Raw genomic sequence first — 18,237 nt, forward strand, 5'->3', positions numbered from 1 at the left:
CGGCGAGACAGCGCGCGGACCGTTAGCTGAGGCGGCGGGGACAGCGGCCCCGCCCGGCCCGGCCCGGCCCCGCCCCGCCTGGCGGCTCTTACCAGAGAGAACGCCATGGGGTCCGGCGTGGCCCTGAGGGACCGGAGGGCGGGCGGGCGGGCGGGCCGGCGGGTCTGTGCGGCACGGGACGCGCACACACGTGGGCACTATTTTTGCAGCGAGCGGCGCGCGACTCCGCGCCCCCCGGCGGCTTTTAAAGCTCCGCGGCGCTGGCCTGATGAGGAGCACCTGTGTCGGCCCCGCCCGGCCTCGCCCCCGCCCCGCCCCCGCCTCCTGCGCTCCTTCCAGCCGTCCATCCCCGCGCTCCACCGCCCACCCTGGGCCTGGGGACCCAGGCGGGGGCGAATTCCGAGGCTCAAGCCGCTGCAGACCACCTCTGCCTTTAGGAGCCCGGGGAGCCAGGCCTGAGCGCGGTCCTCACCCAGTGATCCTGGCCAAGTCACTCTCCCGCAGGCCTCAGTTTCCCTTACAAGCCTCTGTGATGCAGCTGCGGTATTGACGTGCTGCCTCCTTAAAAACCATATAACCACGCCCCTCCTCTAGTGACCTCTTGGGTGGAAGACCCATCGCACGAACCCAGCACCCCCACCCCCCACCTGCAGCAGACACGCCCTCACTTCAGACCCACTGCAACTGCATCTCCAGCGAGCTGGACCAGGGAGCGCAGGCGTCAGGGAATTCCGGAAAGTTCCAAAGACAGCAGCGATCCTCTTTGGATTGCAATTCCCTGGGGAAAGCGCTTCCGACGCTCCCGCCAGATATGATAGGGCGCTTACTGAGAAAATTCGGGGCAGGAGATCAGGGTGAGCCTGGCTGCTGTTTAGAAAGGCGTCATGGGCCAGCTGGGGCTGGAGCGGACCGGAAGCCCAAGCGAGCGCAGAGGCGGAGATGGCATTCCGGGCTGGAGACCAGGGAAGGCGGAGAGGGAGGACTGCACTGAGCGGCCCAATGTGACCAGGACCTAGCTAATGCGTGCTGATACCACATGAGGGAAGCCTGAGCCCAGTTTATGAAAAGCTTTTATTCTACAGCTAGCTGGAAACTAGTAAAGAATGGTGAACAGAGCTTGGAAGTTGCTCATCTCTTTCAAGGTGTTGCTGGAGATGTAGAGGTTGGCACTGGAGTGGATAAGAAAGGGACCAGAGTTTATTGAACATTTCTAAGTGTTTTATATGTTATACTATGTATTAAGTACGCATCATACTGAAGGTTTCTCCTGACAGGTAGGAAAGAAGCCTCTGCCAACTGCTGGCAGGTTTGTGAGGCAGGTACTGTAGATTTCTGCCCAGGGTAATAAGAAAGGAAGCCTATGGCCTTAGTCTAGTGTGCTGTTCTGAGGAGAAGATGGGGAAGAGGGCAGATGCTGGAGTTGAAGTACAGAGGGAACTCAGTGACAGTGAGGGCTAGCCAGTCTCCATCTTCGGGCTTTCCTAAGGGTTGCTGAAGTCCTAAGTAGAAAGGATGATGTCTGTAAGGGAACACATACCCCTAGGAGCAGCCCACCCCCAGGCCCCATCATGGGCAGCAAGCAGCATAGGCCTGATACTCCAAACCTTATGTTTCTTGCTTGTCTTCTTTATCTCTTCTGAGAGAATGTGACACTCAAATGTCTACAACATAGGAACTGTAAGTGAGGGTGTGTGAGGTGCTCTGAAGTCCCAAGGCATACCTGCAAGGGCTGGTCAGCCAGCCATGGTGGCTTAGGCCTGTAATCTCAAAACTATCAAGGATGAGGCAGGAGGACTGCCTTGAATTGGAAGGCAGCTAAGAACTACTGTCTGAAGAAAGTCTGCCTCAAAAATTAAATAAGTGTAAGGGATGGGTTATCTGATAAGCATCAATACATCTGAAATATGAATTTTAAATCCAAGGTCACCATGTACCTTAGCGGCTGCCAATTTCTGATCCTTCACACCCTGTCCTCCCTGGCCCCAAAGATAGCAAGATAAAAATCTGAGACTTGAAATGGCACCTAAAGGCCTATGAGAATGAGTGTCTGGGAAAAAAAAATAATATAAGAAAGTAACTTTAAACGTGAATTTCTTACTGAAGCGGTAAGAACAGAGTCTTTCTGGGCACTCAACCATGTTCTAAGGGCTTCACTTGTGTTAACTCATTTGGTAGGTGGAGATGTGCTCAAAGAAGTAACTTGTGGTTGGCTTCAGCTGTTTGGGAGACTGAGGCAGGAGGCTTGCAAATTTAAAGGCAGTCTGTGTGCCCCCACCTGACCTCGACACCTACACCCCAGACTCAAAAATAGAGCTGGGAATATACTTAACAGGAGTGCTTGTGTAGTATGCTCCAGACTCCAGGGTCAATCTGGTGTACCACAAAAGAAGGCAATTAAGTAACTTGTTCAAGGACCTCTTGCCAACAGGAGCAAAACAAGAACTCAAAACTGTAAGATTTTGTGTTTTCATAGTCTGATGAAAATGAAGCTTGTAGCATCTCCAGCCTCCTTTCCCATTTTACATTTGTTATTTATTTGTGTGTATATGGACAGAAGTGGAAGTCAGAAGACAACTTGCAGGAAGGAGTCAGTTCTCTCCTTCCACTGTGTGGGTCATGGGGCTTGAGCTCAGGTCATCAAGTGTAGTGAAAGATGCTTTTACCTTACCTGGCGAGCTGTCTTCCCTGCCCCCACCCCACACACACACCTGTTTTTTGAACAGGCTTTCAATATGTGTGTCTCCCACACTGGCCTTGAACCTCTAATCCTCTTGAGCGCTGTGATGACAAGTGTGCATCACCATGCCCAGGTTGTTCTAGTACCTTTGTGTGTGTGCCTCCATGTGAAGTATCAGAGCTTACTGGTGATGGTAAGGGAAGAAGTAAGGGGTTCAAACTTAGTTATGGCCTCAGCTGAGTTGTTATTCCCAGGATGGGGTTGGGGAGTAAGGGTGCATACTTGGCTATGCCTGCAGATTCTACAGGAAGCACAGTCCTGACTAAAAGGCATCCACTATGTACCACGCTGAGTGTGGGAAATGATAGAGGCAGAGTCAAGTCACCATAGCCAGTCACTGCCAGAAGTGTCAGGGATGAGGAGACAGCAGGAGAATCATCCATTCTTCAGTCAACAAACATCCCTTGAGTCCAACATGCTTGGCACTGTATCTGCAGTTAGTTTTAAGTGTAAGTGATTGGTTGTTTTCAGTTTTAAATTGCATGTAGTAAAGGGGCCGGAGAGACTATGGTTTCTTTACGTGCCACATATAAAAGCACAGGGCACAGTGGAAGGCAGAAAGCTAAAAGAATAAAGGAGGTTACTGGGAGAAAGTGATTTCCTAGTTGCAAGAGATCAGAAGAGGAAAAGATCGTTTTAGAAATCAAGACCAAAAGGGAAGATTGACATGAAGTCTCATTCAAGTTTAAGTTCCATTTTTATTAAAGAAACAATAGGGTTTTGTTGTGTTGTCCGTATGTTTTGATAAAGAGAAAATAGATCAGTGTGGCAGGATACCCAGTGAGTGAAGTACTCATCGAAAGCCTAATGACCTGAGCTCAATTCCCACAACCCTTGTAAAAGTGAAAGGACAGAACCAATGACACAAAGTCATCCTCTGACCTCCACTGCACAGAGTAACACATCTTCTAAAGGGTAGTGGATCAGCCCCACTTTTTAATCATACATAAATGTAAATTTTAAATAGCTAAATGTATAAATGTGAAAAGCTATTCTTGGGATTTTATAGAGGAATATAGGAGACAACTTTATTTTATCTTGGTGTTTTGATTCGTTGAGACATATAGCCCAGGATAGCCTTGAACTGAAATTCTCTTCCTCCCAGGTGCTAGGATTATAAATCTATGTTATTGGCCTGGGAGAGAGCATTTTCATTGCCTCAGCCTGTGGACAAATTCTGTTAATTAAAAATAAGAATAAAATATAAAGGACGACGATAAATTTGACCACACTGGGATTTAAAACTTCATGAAAAATATTTAAAACTAGAAAAGGTAAACTATAGCCGGGTGGTAGTACATGTCTTTAGTCCCAGCACTCAAGCGGGAGGCAGAGACAGGTGGATCTCTGTGAATTGGAGACCAGCCTGGTTTACAAGAAGAGCTAGTTCCAGAACAGCCTCCAAAGCCGCAGAGAAACCCTGTCTTGAACCCCCCCCCCAAAAAAGGTGAACTATAGACTCATATTTTCAATGCATACCAGGATCTTCAAAGAGCTAAGATAGTGTGGATCTAAGAACTTCTGTTCTCCACAACCCAGTCAATTAAAATATTCTGTGAGAAAAATATCTCAAGATCAATAAACATGTGTGCACATGTGTGCTTATGCAGAACATAAATTCACATCTGGTGTCTTACTTCATGACTCCACCCCCCTTTTTAAAATAAAAAAATAGTCTCAGTGAAATTGGAAGAGGCCACTGTTTTGTTTATACTGGCTAACTACTGAGTCCCTGGGATCCTGAGACTGACTTCTATGAGGGTGCTGAGGATTCAAACTCAGATCCTCAAGCCTTTGTATCAAGCACTTTATTTCTTAGAGATTTGCCTCTAACCTCTATCAAAGCTGATTCAGATGTAAAAATCATTCTAAGTTCAGCATTCAAGTCCCACCTCAGACAAACAAGGATAAAAACAGAAATCCTGGAGGTAGAATCCAGGGCCTTCAGGCTCTCCTGAAATAAATCAGCAGCTCCAGCTGCTCTCTGGTGCCACGGTGCCTGGCAAATCCCCAGGGCCAGATGCAGGGCTGTCCCCTGGTACTGCTTTTGTTCTCTTTCCCTAACAGGAGGGCCACACCTATTTCCCCTGGCATACTTCTGAACAGATGGGCACTCAAGTGGCAGGGCTCCAAGATATACAACAAAGATCTAGAGCATCGGTGACTGAGGACCGGAATCTTTGCCTCAACATCTCAAGCTATTTGTGCCCAAAGCTGTTCTCCACAGTGTTCTAGGAGAAAAGTATCCCAAGATAAATAACAAGTGCGAGTAACAATGCTAGCCCTAGTCGGGAGGGGGTGGCCATAAGCCCTGTTAGAATAGTAAAGATTCTGAGAAGGCCTGTGGGAAATAGTTACTTCATTTAAATCAGCAATTCCTCCTAAACTTATTTGATCATAACTTTTTTCTCTGGTTGAACACATGGTTATTGGATTCCTATTGCTCACTCAGGAAAGGTGTCAGGGGAGGCCCCCAGGTTTGTCACAGGTGTGGAGGCTCTAATCCTCACTATTTGGTGTCAGGTACTCGAGGGGCCTTGGCGGATACTCAGGACCGAGTGCTTAGAATCAGGATTTGTGTTTGTTGTTGCCATTTTTTTTAAATGTTAAAGACTGCTTCCTTATTACATTTACATTTTTTCTACATGTATTTTTACATATGTGTCCTGGGATGGGGGGGGGGCTGTGATGCCACAGCACAAGTGTGGAAAGCAGGAGACAACTAAAAGGAACTGGCTCACCCCTTCCACCAGGTGCTTCTCTGGGATTGACTTGGGTCATTAGGCTTGGAAGCAAGCACCTTTGCTTGGCTAACCTGATGGGTCCTGGATCTATTTGTGAACTGCATCCCCAAGAGACTGAAGAAAGGTATCTTGAGAAGTGTGGCTATATATCTTCCTCCTCCACTAAGATGGCCAATTGGGTCATCTCCCAAGCTGGGAAGGGAGCAAAGCTTCAGGCCCTCTATCCACATATAATTGATGTATTTTGAACTGCACTGTACATTTGGGGAATTCCCCATATGATAAGTCCCTTCTTCCCAAAGGGCTTATGAGGGAAACCAAGGCGAACTGCCAGCCACTGATGGGACTTGCTTCTGCTCAGACTTAGAAAAGGACTGTGGGGAGAGGGCTGGGAAGCTGGCTCAGAGGTTAACGTGCCAGGCAAGTGGGGAGACCCCAAAACCACAAAAATACTGTACGTGCATGGCAGTCTACCTTTAATTCCAGCCTGGGAAGTTGGAGACAAGATTCCCCAGAGTGAGCTGGTTAGGAACACTAACAATATCAGTGAGCTTTGAGTGTGATTGAGAGACCCTGCCTCAACGAATAAGTTGGAAGAATGAGCAAGAATGATGACCAACACCAACTTGAGACTGACATGAACATGTGTGCACACACACACTTACAATTATGTGTACACATACTGCAGTGTGTCCACAAACATGCAATAGTCACACACAAATATAAAGAAAAAAGAGACCAAGATTATTATTATTATTATTATTATTATTATTATTATTATTATTATTGAGACAAAGATCATGCAGTCAGGTCAGGTCGACTTTGGATTTATGTAGCTGAAGACAACCCTGAACTTCTGGCCCTCCTGCCTCCACTTTGAAGATGCTAAAATTCCAGGCCAGTGACACCACACCCAGTTGAAACTGAGGAATTCTTCTAGCTCTACCTGCCCATGATTCCCTAGATGTCTCGTGCTCAGAGAAGTCAACACACTCCTCCTTAGAGGTGGTCACTTCAGATACCAACCAGAGTCTCCCTGAGAGCCATGACCGGCTTTCCCTACAAGGTCACTATTAGTAGTTCTCCCCAATCCCATAGAAGGAAAGGCGAGCCAGAACCCAGGGAGAAGACATTTTATTGAGGCTTTACTACATAAATACCTAAAGAATGCTGAGACAAGGGATTGCTGAAAGCAGCTACTGTCTTTCTCTGCAGAGTCACTAAGGAACTCATTGGAAGCAGGTGGGAAGGAGACAATGCCCCCACACTAGGAGGGAGGAAGGGACGAGGGAGGGAGAAAAGTAGAGGAGAGAGATGGATGAGCCAATGTGACAGGGAGGGATAGGTCACAATGCTGAGGAGTCACTGGATCAGAGCCTGTATCACATCCTTCACCAGCATGGTGCCAATCACCATCTTCTCACTGTTGACAGTCAGCTGGGCAGGTCCAGCTGGCCGGGCATCCAGAGTCAGCAGGACCAAGCTCCCACTAGTCAGTGTCCTCCCTGCAAACCTGAGGTGGGAGCGGAGGAAGGGGGTGGGAGGAGGGCCGCCGAGGGGGACTGGAAGCGGCTCGGCCCTGGGGCTCGGGGCCTCCTTCAAGCCAGGCTCCAGCAGAGCCACCTCTGCCCTCTACTAGTACCTGTACTCATCAGATGTCCCACAAGGAACACGACCCAGGTTGGCAGTGGCCGTCACTTTCTGCACCACCATGTGGTCACTCCGACAGGTGTCAGGCAGTGCGAGCTTCTCTGTGATCTCATTCATGCCTGTCAGCTTTCCTGGGGGCAGAGGTCACCCCTATCAGCCTTCTATTTGACCTCTCTCCTTCCTCTGAAGCTTCTCCATTCTTCTCTCATTTCAGGAAACTGGCACTTGCCCTGTGTCTCTCACACCCTCCACTCTGGGCCAGCAACGTCATCATGCCATGCCACTGTGCATCACTCTGGTCATGCTCAGGCCTACCCATTTCTGAGCACTCCTTTCGAGAGGGAGAGAGTCCTTCATGTTGGTGCCCTGCTCTTCCTATTCATAGCCAAGGTCCTCCAAATCCCAAAGGGGATTCCAAAGTCTTCCTGGAGCCACTGCAACTGTCCTGTCCATCTTCAGTAACCTCTCCCTGAGGCTGGCATGCCAATCTGGAGGAGTTTGGTCACTGCAACCTGCAGGCCCCACAGCACCTTTCTGCCCTGTCATCTCTCTCTGCTCCCTCCCTTCCCCTTTCTCCTGTAAACGGTAGGGTTTCTGTAAGATTCTGCCTTTGCTTCTCAACCCCTCACCCATGCCACCACTGCCTCTCTGTCAGAGTGATGTCACCCACACTCACAGCTTCCATTCCCACCTCTAAGCTTGTGACTCCAGCCTTCAGGTGTTTGCTAAGCACAGACCTATATATTCAATCACACCCTAACACCTCCCCAAATGCACTTCAAAATGGCCTTTCACCAAAACCAAGCAGGCTCTTCTCTTGCCTGCCTTATTCTTTCTTCTAGATCAGGGGTTTGACAAATTTTAGACTCTAAGCCAAAGATGGCCCGAATGGCTTGCAACAGAAGATGAGCATTTCTTGAAACTTGAAAATTAAACAAAATTGAAATTTCCCAAACTTATAAATAAAATGTTACTGAAAACACAGCCACATTCATTCAGTTAAGTATTCTCTGTGGCTGTTTTATTTGACAGCAGAGAAGCTAAGTTATTACAATACAGACCACATGACTCTCGAAGCCTTAAACACTTTCTGACCCATTGCAGTAAATGCTCACCACCTGCTCTGGGTGGGAGGTTGCTGCTCATCTCCATGTCAAGTCAGGGATTCTAGCATCAGACTGTGATCCATCTCCTCTCCCTCTCGGGACAAACATTTGTAGCTTCCCCCTTCCCAGCTGAGGCCAGAGCTGTGTGAAGCCTCGCGTCTCCTCCCCTGATGTAGTGCTACCTTCTTTTGCTTCTCTGCTCTTAACTGTGAGTGTTACCAGAATGTTCTTTCTGGAGCAGAGGACAGAGCCTTTCTCCTGCTTCCCCAACTCCTCCACTGCCAGAGGGTCTTTTCCCCCCAGTAACTTCTGGACCCCTTCTCACTCTGGAATCCTAGGACCAAAAGCCTTTAGCACAGCATTCAGGACTTCTCAGAACTAGGACAAACATCCCACCTCCAGTTTTGTTCTTTGTGCTTCCCTGTGACAGCGACTCCCTGTCCTAAACAGAACTGTTCCTAAAACTTTCCACCATATCTCTGCATGCACTGTCTCCCCAACTGGGATGTTTGCTAGGGCTGGGTGCAAACGTTCCCAAGCCTCACCACATGCCTCAGTCTCTGTGAAGACTTCCACGTGTGTGCACAATCTACCACAGGGAGCACTCACCCTGCTCCTTCTTGAACTCATTCTCACTCATGAACACAGGGGCCATCAGCTCCCCAACAGGTGGCTGAATGGATACGTAGAACTGTCGGGTTTGGGTGCTTGGAAAAGCAAAAGGAGACAGGAGCAAAAATGAGGCCAGCATCCACCCGCCTCATTCCCATCTCACCTCGAGGCAGAAGGGTGAGGTAAGACCTAGGGCTGGAATGGCAGCCAGCCCCATAGAACTCGATATGGCCCCACCTACCACCTTCCACCTCTGGTTCTCTCAGACCCTGCCCCTCTCCATCTCACTCTCTCACCACTACATGGGTTGGGCACATACCACAGCTGGAAGTTGGCTGCCTGGGTAGAGTCACAGAAGTTAATGCCCATCACAGCGGTGGTAGATTCTCCAGGTGCCAGGGACTCTGAGTGATGTAAAGAAAGCAATGAGGGAACAGGAAAGGTCATGATTATTCTGGAACCCAGTGTGGCTCCAGTCTCTCTCCCCTATCAGAACAGATTAGCTCTCTGTAGGTTCCAGACTTTCTGGGTCCCTGGAGACTGCTATTGGCTTCTTCTTGAAGCCAAGTACCTTTTCCTCATCCACTCTATAATCTTCTCAGTAACCTCATGCCCTAACATAAACTTGTTTATTTATTACTCCATCTTATCTACCATGGTGTGGGGCATATTAGATGCCACCTCTGTTCCCCCACAGCAGGGCACCTGGCTTGACCCTAAGATGCTATCAGCAACTACAGAAAAACTGAACCTGCCTATAGGCCCCCTCCTCTACCCTGCCCAAGGCCCTCTGTACCAATTTCAGGGAATTCTTGGATGCTGATGCCAGCAGGAAGCTTGGGAGTGCCCACATGCAGGCCCTTGATGGGAGTCTCAGAGTTGTTGGAGAAGTAGATGTGTATAGACACCATGTGGGGATCTCCAGAGAAAGGCTGGCGGCTGAAGGCATAGTCCGCAGCCAGTCCCTCTCCAGCTACCCGGTGCAGCAGCTCCTGCTTCCCAATGCTGGACACTGGACTCAGCAGCTGGAGGGGAAGAAAAGGGAATGCAGAAATAAGACAAAGAACAGCCAGTCCCAATTTTCTTACCTAAGGCCACCCCGAAAAATTCGGATTTAATGGTATCCCAATCACCACACCCACCTCCTACTACACATACCCACAGCTCAGGATACAGCATAAAGCCAAGTCCTTCCCCAACTCACTGAAGGCACCAGAGAGGAGTCTGTGAGTGTCAGGCCCTCCAGGTCAGCAGCCAAACTGGTAGACACAACCATGGGAGGAGACACAGGCTGGACACTAGGAGGGGTAACTGGAAGGGGATGGGGAGAAAGAAAGATGAGTAATGAGGAAATTGGGTTGAAAGGAGCCCAGGCCTCAAGGAGAAAAGTTCAGTACCATAGACAGTGGAAGACACACTCCCAGAAACCAGCTTGACACCAGTGGGACAGACACCCCAGACCTCAGAGACCTGGCCTGGAGCCTCCTATGTCACACTGGGCTCCCTTCCCCATGCAATCTCCATCCAAACTCACAGTCCTCTAGGTCAAGCAGGGAAATCTCCTTGGCTACAGGGGCACTCTTGCCGCTGGGAGGCTAAAAGAGAAAAAAAGGGGAGGAGATAGGAGGAAGAGGGGCACCCTGGCCTTCTCTGGGGTGGGGGGAGGCATCACTGTGTGTTCTGAATGGGGGAAGGTGTCTGGCCCACAGGATAGGAAGGATGCTCTTACTGTTTTCTTCCTCCAGGAGGCAGGTTCAGCCTGCTCCTCCTCGGACTCTGACGTCACCTCAGACTCTGAGGAGCTGCTGCTGGAGCCACTGCCCTCCTCTGATGATGAGCCCTCCCTGTGTCCCTCTGACACCTTCTTCTTCGTCATCATCTTCTTCCCAGCTTCCTCCTCACCCTGTTCACTAAAGGGGAGTGAGAATGGGAGGCTAAGGTCAGGCTGGGACACGCTCCTTGTCTCACAGAACAGGAGAAGCCCTGAAAAGTGGAAGTGCAGACTCTGGGCCAGCCGAGCCTGTGTCTACTTCTTAGACCTCATCCAGAAGAGCTTTAACCTAGCTGGTGCCATTTCAGGCCCCAAGCCCCTGGTTACCTCTCTGCCACTCCCATGAGGTCTTTAAGACCTCCTAGACTTTGGTAGTCAGGCAGAGCAACCAGAGATGAAGAAGAGATGCAGGCTCTCAGCACCTCGTGGGAAGCTCGGGGACCTCCTAGAGACCTGGATCCCCCACTTACCTCTCGCTGCCTCCTCCTTTCTCTTCATCGTCGTCTTCATTGTCTGAGTCACTGCTGGACTCCTCACTGCTGCTCTTGCTCTCGGACTCACTCTCAGACTCAGGCTCTGTGGAGGAAATGCGTCGGGACTCCCTGCTGCATGTGAAGCCCCCACCAGCAATAATGAAGGCCCACCCCTTCATGTGTAGGCCTTTCTGTGTCTTGAGCTGTTTTTTTTTTTTTTTTCCAGCTCCAGACTCAGAACTGAAGCTTTAACTCCATCTGACCTGCCCCAACCCTAGATGCCAACTGAGACTTCGAACACATGGATGGGCACACACAAAGAAGTGTCACTTGCACAGCACACACATTTGAGAATGGACACTGGCTTGTGGTCCGTAAGCAAGTACATGTCCTTGGTTGCCAACCATATAAACACACATATAGAGCATGCTCCATCACACAGGCATGCACATGGGCAAGACTGTCCTGAATGGCAGGAAGTTCTACCCCTCTACTCACCACTGTCTGCAGACTCGGTGGGGCCAGACTCCCCCTCAGAGTCAGAGTAGAAAGGCTTTTCTTTCTCCTTCCTCTTTTCCCGGTTTGAGCACTTGGTCCATTCCGGTACCTGAAGATGTCATGAGTAGGGACCATTTCCTCATGGTTGGAGGAGGGGGAAGGAAAGTCCATGCCCTTTGCACCCATCACTACGTCTCTCCTCGGTTCCCTACTTGGGCCTGACCCCGTAGAGAAAATGGAGATGTATAGTCCACAGGGAAAGGACCCAGCCATGGAGAAAACGCCTAGGGCACAGCACACAGGGAGAGAGAGAGAGGAGAGTACACGGCACACAGAGGGAACCTCAGTGTATTCGCCCAACAGGCCCACGTGGGTCTCAATAAGGGAGAGGTCTTCTTCCTGTATGTGGGGAGGGCATCAGGAGGACTGGTACAACACTGTCAGGAGTCCCTGCTGCTGTCCCTTACCCAACACACACAAATGTAGTGTAATCACACACGCGCACACACTCGCCAAAGCTTCTGACCTCTACATTGCGCACAGATGGGTCTGGGGCTTCCTCTGGCCAGTCTGGGAGCTCCTGGTAGCCTGTAGCCTTTGCATTGAGCAGGTGGGACAATGAGCCCAGTTGGAAATGGTCACGATCTGAAGACAGGTTTACAAGTTAGGCCAGTAGTGACAGTGAACAATGCTTGAGGCAGGGGTATTTGTTTCCTGGGTAGGACTGGGTGCTGATTCTGGTGGAGATTCCCAAGCTGGGCAAGGGAAACCGATAGACAGACCCCCTAGTGACTCCTATACCTGACTACACACAGGCCTGTATGCTGGGAGAAAAAGCTTTCTAGTCAGTCCAGGACAGAGACTAAAGAATGTACACAGGTGTTAAGGGAGAAGACTCCAGGGTCAGAGATGCTGCTGGTCTGGCTGCTTAGGTATCTATGGGGAGGCCAAGTGTGAATGGGCCTCCCCTCCAGGGCATAGCCAGGCTTAGAAAGAGGTCTAACCTGGGACAGGGTAAAGAAGAGGCTGGCCAGGCTAGCCAAGGGGGAGGAGACAGGTCTAGTGAGCCTCTGCATTCATGGGGAGGGGTGTGCAGTCAGAAATGGAGTGGGAGAATTAGGTTCACAGTGGACAGATGGTGTAGAACAGTAACAGAGACATGAAGATGGTTTCAGGGCTGTCCAGCATCCCAGGAGATTTACACCACTGTCCTACCTCAACCTCTACAGCCCAGGAGAGGAAAAAAATGCAAAAGCACCAGGAAAATCAGGCTCTGCACAGGAAGCATTTTTTGGTTAGGCCCTGGCTTTGGATCCTAGGGCTAAAGAGGCAGCTGAAGCAACCCTACTTCGCAGGTCACAACTATGAGCAGAGGCTGAGAGCCTGGAGATGGGAGACTTGGGCTGACCTCGAGTGAGGGCATCCTCAGGATTGTTAGAATATGGCTCTCTCCTTTGCATGCTCTACTGCCTGCCTTCCCAGGTCCTTGGTACTTAACATCTTAGTGTAGAATTCCAAGTCCAAAGCCTGCTCAGGAGGGATGTGGAAGAGGACCAGTTCTACACATAAGAGCTTAGTGTCTGGCTAAGGCTATGGCCTTGGATGAAGGCCTAGACTCTGGACAGAGCCATTTCCTGCCTTCTGTCTCCCAGGAGGGTTAACCTGGTTCCTGCTCCCACCTTTGAAGGATGACTCCAAGATAGGGGCTGGCTTAGGGGCCAGGAAGAGTTTCTTGGCATGGCGGCTGAGGGTTCCACCCTGGTCTGAAGGAACGATGAGCTGCCGGGTAAAGCGGGCTCGATCTCGGATATCATAGTTCTGGTCATACTTGGCCAGACTCAGCACATACTGGGTGAGGAGCTTGGTCTGAGGAGAGAAGAGAGGGTAGCTCAGCAGCCGGCAGAGGGTGGGGACCCAGGAGACTTGGAACCAAGGAGAGGAGATTCTTGCTCATGCACATCAGCCAACTTTCCTCCTACCTTCCCTGCTTCCAGGCCCTACATTTCAGCTTTCTGGCTCTGACTTCTGACCCCAACTGTCACAGCTGCCTTGGGCCAGCAAATGAGTTTGCCCTCTCCTACCTCTTGGTCCCAGATCCTACTCTTCTGATTTCTGGTCCCTAGTGATCCAGGCCAGCCAACCTGTTTACTCTGGCATAACAGGGTTAGCAGAGGCCTAGAACATTGTGAGACCTCTAGTGATTCCTGGGCTCCACAACCCCTCCAGAGAATCAAGACCATAAGGGGCTCTTTGACAGGCACTGTCAACACACAGAACAGATCCTGAACAGCTGGGGGTGGGTGGCTCAGAGATTCCAGTCTGTTGGGGATGTGTAACTTTCGTTTATGCTGCATTTGTTCAACTCTGTGAAGCTGTGTTACTGAGCCTGTCTAAACATCTAGTGGTCCTAATAAAGAGCTGAATGGCCAACAGTGAGGCCGGAGCAAGGACAGGTGGGGCTGGCAGGCAGAGTATAAACAGAAGGAGAACCAGGGAGCAAAAAGAAAGAACAAGGAAAGGAGGACATCGGTGGCCAGCCACCCAGCCACCCAGCCACCCAGTTACACAGCACCCACGGAGTAAGAGTAAGATTTACAGAGGGAGCAGGAAAGTCCTAGACGGATTAATTTAAAAATAAGCAAAGCTGGCTAGAAACAAGCTAAGGCTACACATTTCACAACTAAGAATAAGCTTCCATGTGTGACTTCCTTGGGAGCTAAGTGGTGGGCCCCCCTCAAAAAGCCAAAAGAGTCAAAATAACAAACAACAATACCAGCCTGTCCCCTAGACAATTCTAGGTTTTCTGAAGTCCTGTAGAGTCCACAGTCTGCAGCTTTTTCTGAGGACCAAAAGTCTCAGAGACTGTCCCAGTCACATGATGACAGTGGTGGCTGCCCCCATTTATGAAGGACTTTCTGGAGCCAAGCACTGCGGCAGGTGCTTCAGTCATCTCTACAGTCCTTCTGAGTGGCAGGTACCATTGTCTCACGTCAAAGAGAAACAGTCAGGGAGTGGCGGCTTCTCGCCGAGGAGCCCATAGGTACTGTATCCAGTCTGGAGCAGAGGCCCATCTGTCCCCCTCCTGTCTTTGCCTGCCTTTGACCCGGATCTCTGTGTCTCTTTCCTGTGACCAAGATCAAAATCATCAAATAGCTAACACTAGAGCATGTGCAGGTAGCAAGACAGAACCTTGGAATGACTCCGGGATCCTGAAGATTTGTATTGATACACTATCACATCCAACCTTAGGCTTGACTAGTATCAAGTAGATACCAGAGAGAGGCGGAGATCTCCAGATCAGGGCTGCTTTTGTGGCAGAACTGCCCCCTGTCACTTGAGGGACCCCTGTGTCTCCACTCTTAGCCACACTACGTCCTCTGATGCCTCCCATTCAGTTCAGTCCCTCCTGTACAGCACCATGATTGCACTGTAGATTCTCCCAATACAACAGAGCCAGAAACACGAATACGGGATGCCACTACGGTGGACCTCACCACAGGCCTACCTTTCCCGTCTGACCATCTGACCAGCCAAAAATGGTCAACATGTTATTAAGATGCAGCAGCATTAGGCTATCCAAGAGAACCTATGCTCCAGGTGTTGGTGTACCAAAAACTCCTTTCGACAAGGAGTCCAGCTGCCAGGGAAGAACACTATGGGGCACTCTCAATGACCTGTGTTAACTTTCATGCTAACTTGCACTCAAGCTGACTAATCAAAAAAAAAAAAAATTAAAATACAACTTCTCATCAACACTATATAAATTCTAGAACCTAGAATTTTAAGCAAGGCCTGAGACTTTGGAATGTGGCAAAGGCACCCTGTTGCTAGTATGAAGGCTCTAGAGACTTTGTCCCTTGTGGATTAGAAAAATTAAGTGGCCACATTGGGAGGCTCACATGGAAGGAACTAAAGACAGCCTCTAAAATTGAAAGTAGTGTCTAGCAGCAAGAAGTCAGGGCCTTGGATCTACAGCCACAGCACTGCTGACATTATGTGATCTGGGAAGTGAACCTGACACTGTGTGAGCTGGGAAGAGAACCTGTCCTCAGCACAGCCTCCAGGTGGAAACCCAGCCTTGGCCTATACTCCCAGGACAGTCTTGCATAAGACTCAACTGAGTCATACCAGGTTCTCAACCCATAAAAGCTGAAAGAAAATATTTGTGTTATTTTAAGCCACTAAGTTGATAGTAATTTGTTATGAAACTACGGAAATCTTAAAGGATTAAAATGTGACATCACCATGACTACCTGAGGCTCAGGGAACATCTAGGAAAGAGGATGGCAGAGTGAATGCACGCATACACATGTAGTTAGCAGTGATGACTATTCAGTCCTAAAGCTTGGTGGTCCCGCCTCTGTAAGGAGTACGGTTTTTCCGCCCGCCGCCTGGTCTTGTCCTGCTGCCACGCCGCCAGCCCCAAATAATGCATAGGGACTCTGTATTTGATACAATGTTATTGGCTAGGTGCTAGTTTCTAATCGGCTAGCTCTGTCTTAATTATTAACCCATTTCTATGTATTTCCATGTGGTCTTACCGAGAGTGGAGGAATGGCGGTTCTGTTCTCTCCAGACTCTCCATCCTGACTCCTCTTTACCACTTCCTATTCCCTCCTTGTCTCCTAGTCCCTCCTATCTTCCTTTCCTATTGGGCAACAGTGCTTTATTATTAACCAGTATGAGAAACATATACAGAATGACATCTCCCATCACGCCTCCCTTGCTTGCATCCCTGGGGCTAACACTAACCACTGTGAATCAAAGAATCCAGGAAAGAAGTCAATGATCACCCAGGTGTGATGGCTCACACACAAGTGGTGGGTGCACTCAGGAGGCAGAGGCAGGAGGATCTCTGTGATTATGAGGCCAGCCTAGTCTATCTACAAAGTGAGTCCCAGGACAGCCAGGACTATTACACAGAGACCCTGTCTCTAAAAAGAAAAGGAGGAAGAAGAGGAAGAAGGCAAGTAAGAGGAGGGAATAAGAAAAGAAGTCAAAGTCCTTGTCAATTGTCACCATCCACCATGACAGTGACAACTGCCATGTGGACAGGCCCAAGCTTATAAAAACACAGCGGCCTCAGGACCCTGGCTTAATTCTGGGCATGCACACTCCCCGCTACTTGAGCACTGATTGTGCCCTTTGCTTGGTTTGCCTTCTTCAGCTGTTGGGGATTGAACCCAGAAGACCAGAGTTTCCTGCATGCTAAGCAAGTGTTCTAATACCAAGTGACACCTCAGTCCTCATTCCTTTTCCCAAGTGTTCCTCCGACCTGCTCCTTCCTCCCTTCCAAACAAGACGGCACACACACATTTGGTTCCCCGTGCTGCTCCCTCTCTGCAGACTGATTCCCCACAACACTGATACAGACAGACCCAGTACTTTGCTGCCCCTACATGTAGGTACTGTCCTCCTATCTGACTCCTGACCAGAGTTCTGGCACTTGGTGGTCCAGTCTATCTCAACTCGAGTCCCCAGACGCATGCCAAGCACTATGAATCAAAGGAACCAGTAAAGATGCCATGTGTGCTCTCTCTCTCTTTTCTGCTCCTGGTGTCTCTATGTCTCTTTATCTCTTTTCTCTTCCCATCCCCTTCACGCCCCTTTCTAATAAAACTTCTCACTAAAATAAAGATGCCATGTGCACTCTCTCTCTTCTCTTCTGACCCCCCAGTGTCTCTGTCTATTTTCTCTTCCCCTCCCCCTCACTTTCCTCCCCTTTCTAATAAAACTTCTCACAAAAAAAAAAAAAAAAAAAAAAAAAAAAAAGATGCCATGTGCTGGCAAAAGAGCCCCATTTAAGGTACACTGCAATCTCAGGCTATAGCTTTACTGTAGACCTGATCCATTCATCCAGATATTTTTGCTTGAAGGATCTGCAAACATTTTTTGCAAAGGGCCAGAGAGTTTTAGGTTTTATAGGTCATATATACTGCTTCAAAGCAGTCAACTCTACCACTGTAGCACAAATACACCCATAGGCTCCAATTGAAATATTTGGAAAAGCAAGCCACAGGCCAGGTTCAGCCTGTGGGCAGCAGTTTGCCAATACCAGTGTTGCTGGACTCTCCTCTCATTTGGAATCAACAGCTCCTTGAAAAGTCCTGCACATTCTGCCTTATTCTTGGAATTCACCAGAGCCATCTCAGGGAATCCTGGATCACCAAAGGCTCTAAGCACCCTTATGTCCCAGCTTACTTGAACCACATCCTTGACTAGAGTATCTCTTATAATCTTTTATCTTTTGAAGGGTATTGGTTACCAACACCTCCCAGGCTAGAACACAGCCTTAACCCTGGCACAGACAGGCCAGACATCACCAAGCTTTGTCCCCTGGAATACATGTTCTCTCATCAATGCCAGCCCCTCCCTTAGCTCGATCAGCATGAACACTCACAGCCCGTGTTCCAAAGATCACAGATAAGGTCAAGATGAGCACCCACAGCCTCACAAGAGACTCTCTTCAATGGTGACTCCCCAAGAGTCCCAAGAATAACCATGGACACTGGGGTGGCACTGGTGACTTGGCAAGACTAGTCACCTGTCTCGATATGCCTTTTCAGAAGAGTCCAAGCCTGCTGGAGAGGGTCAAAAGAATGCTTCCTGGGCCAGCTCCTGGGGTCCAGAAAAAAGCAAGTGGGTA

General features: G+C 49.4%; 1 protein-coding gene across 1 annotated transcript in view; it reads right to left on the bottom strand.

Annotated features, from left to right (window-relative positions):
- Positions 1 to 6,755: 6,755 nt before the first annotated feature.
- Positions 6,756 to 18,237, bottom strand: part of Ap3b2 (adaptor related protein complex 3 subunit beta 2) — a 32,783-nt gene continuing 21,301 nt past the window's right edge. The window contains exons 15-26 of the mRNA XM_051206663.1: positions 13,271 to 13,457; positions 12,118 to 12,236; positions 11,592 to 11,700; positions 11,091 to 11,196; positions 10,579 to 10,759; positions 10,384 to 10,444; positions 10,054 to 10,160; positions 9,646 to 9,874; positions 9,169 to 9,253; positions 8,847 to 8,944; positions 7,124 to 7,262; positions 6,756 to 6,994 (exon numbers count right to left, since the gene is read on the bottom strand). Of these exons, the coding sequence (XP_051062620.1) occupies positions 6,844 to 6,994; positions 7,124 to 7,262; positions 8,847 to 8,944; positions 9,169 to 9,253; positions 9,646 to 9,874; positions 10,054 to 10,160; positions 10,384 to 10,444; positions 10,579 to 10,759; positions 11,091 to 11,196; positions 11,592 to 11,700; positions 12,118 to 12,236; positions 13,271 to 13,457 (1,572 nt within the window). The 3' untranslated portion in view covers positions 6,756 to 6,843. The remainder of the gene's footprint in view (positions 6,995 to 7,123; positions 7,263 to 8,846; positions 8,945 to 9,168; positions 9,254 to 9,645; positions 9,875 to 10,053; positions 10,161 to 10,383; positions 10,445 to 10,578; positions 10,760 to 11,090; positions 11,197 to 11,591; positions 11,701 to 12,117; positions 12,237 to 13,270; positions 13,458 to 18,237) is intronic.

This window comes from Phodopus roborovskii, unplaced genomic scaffold, assembly GCF_943737965.1.
Source record: "Phodopus roborovskii unplaced genomic scaffold, PHOROB, whole genome shotgun sequence".
Lineage (NCBI taxonomy): Eukaryota > Metazoa > Chordata > Mammalia > Rodentia > Cricetidae > Phodopus > Phodopus roborovskii.